The 7500-nt window shown below is 53.5% G+C and overlaps 2 protein-coding genes across 6 annotated transcripts in view; both read left to right on the plus strand.

Moving 5' to 3' along the window:
- lemd1 (LEM domain containing 1) overlaps positions 1-6155 on the plus strand; it is a 25049-nt gene extending 18894 nt beyond the window's left edge. For all 5 annotated transcript variants that reach the window (XM_062540138.1, XM_062540136.1, XM_062540135.1 and 2 more), the window contains exons 5-6: positions 4679-4749; positions 5242-6155. In XM_062540138.1, the coding sequence (XP_062396122.1) occupies positions 4679-4749; positions 5242-5572 (402 nt within the window). In that variant the 3' untranslated portion in view covers positions 5573-6155. The remainder of the gene's footprint in view (positions 1-4678; positions 4750-5241) is intronic.
- A 201-nt stretch (positions 6156-6356) lies between these two features.
- Positions 6357-7500, plus strand: part of LOC134088053 (N-fatty-acyl-amino acid synthase/hydrolase PM20D1.2-like) — an 11378-nt gene continuing 10234 nt past the window's right edge. Inside the window, exons 1-3 of the mRNA XM_062541953.1 lie at positions 6357-6604; positions 6901-6987; positions 7210-7445. Coding sequence (XP_062397937.1) covers positions 6385-6604; positions 6901-6987; positions 7210-7445 — 543 coding nt within the window. The 5' untranslated portion in view covers positions 6357-6384. The remainder of the gene's footprint in view (positions 6605-6900; positions 6988-7209; positions 7446-7500) is intronic.

Genomic DNA, 7500 nt, shown 5'->3' on the forward strand with positions numbered 1-7500 from the left:
TAGCGTGTAGAGTTGTTAATCTGAGCGCGTAGAGTTGTTTATCTGAGCGCGTAGAGTTGTTTGTCTGAGCGTGTAGAGTTGTTTGTCTGAGCGTGTAGAGTTGTTAATCTGAGCGTGTAGAGTTGTTTGTCTGAGCGTGTAGAGTTGTTTATCTGAGCGCGTAGAGTTGTTTGTCTGAGCGTGTAGAGTTGTTTGTCTGAGCGTGTAGAGTTGTTTATCTGAGGGTGTAGAGTTGCTTATCTGAGGGTGTAGAGTTGTTTGTCTGAGCGTGTAGAGTTGTTTGTCTGAGCGTGTAGAGTTGTTTGTCTGAGCGTGTAGAGTGGTAGAGTTGTTTGTCTGAGCGTGTAGAGTTGTTTGTCTGAGCGTGTAGAGTTGTTTGTCTGAGCGTGTAGAGTTGTTAATCTGAGCGTGTAGAGTTGTTAATCTGAGCGTGTAGAGTTGTTAATCTGAGCGCGTAGAGTTGTTAATCTGAGCGCGTAGAGTTGTTTATCTGAGCGCGTAGAGTTGTTTATCTGAGCGTGTAGAGCTTAGGTCAGCTCTTTGTTTCCTTGTGTACTTGTTATCTTCTCCAGCTGTGTCCCCCATTCTTTGACTTTTAAACAGCTTTCCAACCACAGGGCTGCTGCTGTAACTTGTGCCTGTTGCAGGTGAAAGGCCGGAACAGATCAGCGCAGCCCCCTCCAGCCCCCCCTGCCTTCACTGCAGCCCCCCCTGCCTTCACTGCAGCCCCCCCTGTGTTCTCCATGACCCAGCTGGTGGAGGAGGGGAGTTGTGTTCCTCTCGAGCAGATCTGGTGGTAGTCTTGATCTCACAGTGGGTTGTGTGCTGTTGGGTTAAAGTGTGGTAGCACTCAGGTGTTGGGTTAAGGTGTGCTGGGTTAAAGTGTGGTAACGCTCAGGTGTTGGGTTAAAGTGTGTTGGGTTAATGTGTGGTAGCACTGTGGTGTGGGTTTAGAGTGTGTTGGGTTAAAGTGTGGTAGCGCTCAGGTGTTGGGTTAAGGTGTGTTGGGTTAAAGTGTGGTAGCACTGTGGTGTTGGGTTAAGGTGTGTTGGGTTAAGGTGTGGTAGCACTGTGGTGCTGGGTTAAGGTGTGTTGGGTTAAAGTGTGGTAGCACTGTGGTGCTGGGTTAGAGTGTGTTGGGTTAATGTGTGGTAGCGCTCAGGTGTTGGGTTAAGGTGTGTTGGGTTAAGGTGTGTTGGGTTAATGTGTGGTAGGTAGCGCTGTGGTGCTGGGTTAGAGTGGTCATTATCTCACTACAGCGCCCTGGGAGGTGTACTGCTCCTGATAACAACACTCGCCTCTATACCAACTGTAGATTGAGAAGAAGCGCTGCTTCAGCCCAAAGACCCAGCCAGCGTCGCCGCATCGATGGAGTGGTGATCGGCGTTCTAGCCCAAAGACCCAGCCAGCGTCGCCGCATAGATGGAGTGGTGATCGGCGTTCTAGCCCAAAGACCCAGCCAGCGTCGCCGCATAGATGGAGTGGTGATCGGAGTTCTAGCCCAAAGACCCAGACGTCGTCGCTGCATAGTTGGAGTGGTGATCGGAGACCAGAGGCCTGTGGAAGGCGGGTCAGTCGTGGTGTTGAGATCAGATCCCACCAGAACAGACATCCTGTTCGCTTGATCTGGGGGGTTTGGTAGTGACTTTATTGGCAGGGGGGGGTTGGTTTGGTTTGGTTTGGTTGTGCAACATGACTTCTACAGGTGCAACATGTGTCTATAGGTCTCTTCATGCCTCCACAGGTGCAACATGTGTCTATAGGTCTCTTCATGCCTCCACAGGTGCTGGATAAATTCACCATGACGGGCCGCTCCCTCCTCTACTCCCCACCCATGTCAGACCTCCGCCATCAGATGAGCGTACTTGTTTAGTTCCTAATTGATCCTTTTAATTCTCCTGTTTCCTTCTGACACCTCTGTTTCCTGCTGATACCTCTGTTTCCTGCTGACACCTCTGTTCTCTGGGACCAGGGACTCGTCTGGGCCCCCTCTCCCCTCTCCTCTCACCTGGGCCCCCTCTCCCCTCTCCTCTCACCTGGGCCCCCTCTCCCCTCTCCCCTCACCTGGGCCCCCTCTCCCCTCTCCTCTCACCTGGGCCCCCTCTCCCCTCTCCTCTCACCTGGGCCCCCTCTCCCCTCTCCCCTCACCTGGGCCCCCTCTCCCCTCTCCTCTCACCTGGGCCCCCTCTCCCCTCTCCTCTCCCCTCACCTGGGCCCCCTCTCCCCTCACCTGGGCCCCCTCTCCCCTCTCCTCTCACCTGGGCCCCCTCTCCCCTCTCCTCTCACCTGGGCCCCCTCTCCCCTCACCTGGGCCCCCTCTCCTCTCACCTGGGCCCCCTCTCCTCTCTCCTCTCACCTGGGCCCCCTCTCCTCTCACCTGGGCCCCCTCTCCCCTCACCTGGGCCCCCTCTCCTCTCACCTCTCCTCTCACCTGGGCCCCCTTTCCCCTCACCTGGGCCCCCCCCTCTCCCCTCACCTGGGCCCCCTCTCCTCTCCTCTCACCTGGGCCCCCTCTCCTCTCCTCACACCTGGACCCCCTCTCCTCTCCTCTCACCTGGGCCCCCTCTCCCCTCTCCTCTCACCTGGACCCCCTCTCCCCTCACCTGGACCCCCTCTCCCCTCACCTGGGCCCCCTCCCCTCACCTGGGCCCCTCTCCCCTCTCCCCTCACCTGGGCCCCCTCTCCTCTCACCTGGGCCCCCTCTCCCCTCACCTGGGCCCCTTCTCCCCTCACCTGGGCCCCCTCTCCTCTCACCTGGGCCCCCTCTCCCCTCACCTGGGCCCCCTCTCCCCTCACCTGGCCCCCTCTCCTCTCACCTGGGGCCCCTCTCCCCTCACCTGGGCCCCCTCTCCCCTCACCTGGGCCCCCTCTCCCCTCACCTGGGCCCCCTCTCCCCTCACCTGGGCCCCCTCTCCTCTCACCTGGACCCCCTCTCCTCTCCTCTCACCTGGGCCCCCTCTCCCCTCACCTGGGCCCCCTCTCCTCTCCTCTCACCTGGGCCCCCGTCTCCTCTCACCTGGGCCCCCTCTCCCCTCTCCCCTCACCTGGGCCCCCTCTCTTCTCACCTGGGCCCCCTCTCCCCTCACCTGGGCCCCCTCTCCCCTCTCCCCTCACCTGGGCCCCCTCTCCCCTCACCTGGGCCCCCTCTCCTCTCACCTGGGCCCCCTCTCCTCTCCTCTCACCTGGGCCCCCTCTCCTCTCACCTGGGCCCCCTCTCCTCTCCCCTCACCTGGGCCCCCTCTCCTCTCACCTGGGCCCCCTCTCCCCTCACCTGGGCCCCCTCCTCTCCCCTCACCTGGACCCCCTCTCCCCTCACCTGGGCCCCCCCCTCTCCCCTCACCTGGGCCCCCTCTCCTCTCCCCTCACCTGGACCCCCTCTCCTCTCACTCCCCTCACCTGGGCCCCCTCTCCTCTCACTCCCCTCACCTGGGCCCCCTCTCCTCTCACATCACATCAGAGTGGCACACTCCACCCGCTCACACTCCATCCGCTCACTCCATCCGCTCACTCCACCCACTCACTCCACCCGGGCACACTGCCGTTGGAGTGGGTTTAGCTCTCAGAAAGGGTTCTTTTGTTTGCTACACTAGTTCATCAGTTGAACACTTGCTGAAGCTTCCCAGAGAGTTGCACTGTAGATTTATTCTGTCTTTACCGTGTCATCAATTCTAACGGTTCTGACCGAGTTTCTCTTTACCGTAGCATCAATTCTAACGGTTCTGACTGAGTTTCTCTTTACCGTAGCATCAATTCTAACTGTTCTGACGGAGACCTCCGCTGTGAACTGTGCTGAGTGATGGGTTGAGGCGTTGTGGGGGTTAGAGAGAACTTCCATTCAGTCATGTTGGAGAGGAAGTTTGCCAAACTCCAGATCAGAAGAACTTCAGTCAAAGAGAAGCCTTTCAAGCGTGTGTGTGTGTGTGTGTGTGTGTTCTTTCTTCATGGATTCCTAATCCTTCGTATGTATTAGTGGCGTGACCTGGATGGTAATCTGTGCTGTGTGCTGAAAGCTCATATGCTTGTGGGTCATGGGATGGAATTCCTCAGTGGATGAAGCTAGCTGGAGTTCCTCTGCCTTTCAGAGGCTCTGCTGTTGTACAGTGCTTCATTACTAAGGCAGTAGAGTTTGTTTTAACCGCTTTGTCCAACTGTTGAAATAGACTATTATTGAGTTCCCCACTGATCACATGTTAATACCTTTTGTGCTCATCTGTGTGTCACGGGTGGCTGATGGTTCTGCTTCTCCCCTGATGGTCTCTGTGTCCTCTACAGTGACCTCTACAGTGTTCTGTGTCCTCTACAGTGTTCTCTGTGACCTCTACAGTGTCCTTGTTCTGTGTCCTCTACAGTGTCCTTGTTCTCTGTGTCCTCTACTGTGACCTCTACAGTGTCCTCTACAGTGTCCTTGTTCTCTGTGTTCTCTACTGTGTCTTTGTTCTCTGTGTTCTCTACTGTGTCCTTGTTCTCTGTGTTCTCTACTGTGTCCTTGTTCTCTGTGTTCTCTACTGTGACCTCTACAGTGTCCTCTACAGTGTCCTCTACAGTGTCCTCTACTGTGACCTCTACAGTGTCCTCTACAGTGTCCTCTACTGTGACCTCTACAGTGTCCTCTACAGTGTCCTTGTTCTGTGATCTCTACAGTGTCCTCTACAGTGTCCTTGTTCTGTGTCCTCTACAGTGTCAAGTGCCCGTCACAGATGTCCTCATGGAAATATTCCCAGAGATGGAGAAGACGCCAACTGGCATCTCGTGAGTGAAACCTACACACCAAAATATCAGCATCCATTCTCCAGTCAGACTGAACACGATGAAGTGGTGGTCAGGAAGGAACCGAAAACGAGTCCAGAGAAGATATCTGAACATTTGTTCACAGAAATCCCCCCCGAGACTCAATTAGCTGCTTAAAACCGGAGCTAGTTCTCCTTTTAGCATTGCTAGGTCAGCATATTGGCACTGGCAGCATGTTGGTCCTAAATTGTTGCTAAAACAGCTTTTTCCCCACTTGTTTCACACACAACTTAATGCTGCATCTACACTTTCTCTCTCTCTCCCTCCTTCTCTCTCTTGCTCTCTCTTTCCCCTCTCTATCTCTCCCCCCCCTTCTCTCTCTCTATCTCCCCCCCCCCTCCCCCCTATGTGTCACAACTTAACACAACTTAATGCTGCATCTACACTTTCTCTCTCTCCCTCCTTCTCTCTCTTGCTCTCTCTATCCCCCCCTCTCCCCCCCTCTGTTTCCAGGGCGACGCGGCGTCGGCCGATAAAGGGGGCGGCGGGGCGGCCGGTGCAGTTCCAGTACCCCGACGCCCCGTTGAGCCCCAACTCTGCTGAGCAGCAGGAGCTGCAGCGGCGGCAGGTCCCTCTGTGGGTGCAGCTGCTGATCTTCGTCCTGGTGTCCGCGCTGCTCCTCATCGCCTACGTGGGCCTGGAGGGGGCGCTGGAGAGCCCGCTGACCCTGCTGCTGGACGGACTCTCCCAGGCGGCGGCGGCGGGGGAGGAGCTGGCTGCGTCCGGTTTGGAGGACGCGCCCGTGATGGCTGATGCTGCGGCGCCCCCTATCTTGGGGGAGTAGAGGGACCCGACCGCTCCACCGCTCCACCTCTCCACCTCTCCACCTCTCCACCTCTCCCTGTGTGTTTTTATACAGTTTTACACCAATTCATGTCCTTCCCTCTGTTTAAATATGAGAGATGGAGCCACACTGCCTTACACAGACAGGAAGCAGTCGGCACATTTTAACTTGTGAATGAGTTGGACGATGAAGTTTTAAGACAGAGAAGAAGCACTGCCGTTGGTCGTGTTCCTCCAGAGTGGTCTGCATTGACCGCAGCGTGAGGAACCTGTATACGGCTGGGCCTTTCTTCCGTATTATTCACCTAGATTAAAAGCTGTGTGTTTGTTTTGGTCCACAGGAGATGGCTTGTTTAAATCACTATACGTCTGAATGTCACGTTGTTCATTATTTCGAACCTGTGTGAAGCCTCTTGCCCGGAGGAAAATCAAGGGGAACAAAATAGTCAACATGGTCTTATTCAACAATGTAACAGTGGAACGTTTTGGATCCTTTACAGATTTACATACATTTTCAGGAATTTTTTGATGTTTTTTTGTATGTGTTCAAATTATTTTGATGTTCCTTAATAAAGTATTTGCGAAATGTATGTGTGTATCTATTTTGAATGTTCTTGTAATGAATGAACGCACTATCTGTATGAAAACTTCAACTTGAATGCCATTGTTGGAGCCCACATCGCTTAAAAAGGCAAACGACCCTTTTGAACAAGCCATGACGATAACATCCATTCCAATGCGGCAGGGGGCGCCCGTGCGTCATAACGCACCGGCTTTGCTGGTAAACAATTCACTGTCATTCAGAATTGAAAAATGACAGGCCAAAGCGTGAGTCTGCGAATTACGAGGCTTTTGAAAGTTGTTTTCTTGAGTTTATTGTTCGTTTTCACTGTCATAATTCTCGTGGCTACGGTGAGGACAATTTCGTTGGATGTGGATACTGAGTTGAAGCTGGCACGGTGGGAGAAGACCGACCATATCTCCCCTAATATAACCAGTGAATATAGACAGCGGCTCATTGCCAATTTCAAAGGTAAGTTTACTCTGCAGGCATCTTCTTTCAAATGCATGTGACCAAAGACACAACATATTCATTTGGGAGTAAATGTATTGATTGCCAATACTGATTCGCGGAAATGTAGGCAATAATCTCGTCAATCACGTGAAGACCCCGTGTATGTTGCCTTTAGCGCTATATGCTGGGACAGTTTTGTGCTGTATTTGCCGCGACGCAAATGAACTCATTTGACTGTCTGCATACTATGTGTCCTCGGTGAATTTAATGGACACTACGTGTGTCTTCCTCCTGTTTGTCATGTGTCACTGTAGAGGCGATTCGGATCCCCACCGTGTCGTATTCAGAAACTAACCTCAACACCACTGCACTTGAAGAGTTCTATCGGCTGATGAGAAAAGGTGCCACCTGATTCTGAACACCTCACACACTGAAGTAGGCTACTGATAATGTTACAGACAGACAGTGTTGCAATGAAGTCCTGTTCTGTTACATTTTATCATACGTTGTCGACTTCCTGGACCCTGCGTGTAATAGATAGATAGATAGATACTTTATTGATCCCCAAGGGGAAATTCAAATTCATAATGATTTTGAGCACGCGCTGTTTTTCCGCCCTGCAGCGTTTCCCACTTTGTTCTCCTCACATTTGGTTTCGCATGAGGTGGTGGGAGACTACAGCCACCTCTTCTGGGTGCCGGGGACCGACCTCTCCCTGGTGCCCTACATGCTGTTGGCCCACATTGACGTAGTGCCAGCCAATGAGAGTGATGGCTGGGATGCCCCTCCCTTCTCTGCCAAAGAGATCGATGGCTTCATCTATGGCAGAGGGACCATTGATAACAAGCAGTCTGTCATGGTGAGGAGCTAACTGTTTAGCTGTCTTGATGCTCATTCTGTGTTGATCTGTACTA

This window comes from Sardina pilchardus, chromosome 7, assembly GCF_963854185.1.
Source record: "Sardina pilchardus chromosome 7, fSarPil1.1, whole genome shotgun sequence".
In the NCBI taxonomy this organism is placed as follows: domain Eukaryota; kingdom Metazoa; phylum Chordata; class Actinopteri; order Clupeiformes; family Clupeidae; genus Sardina; species Sardina pilchardus.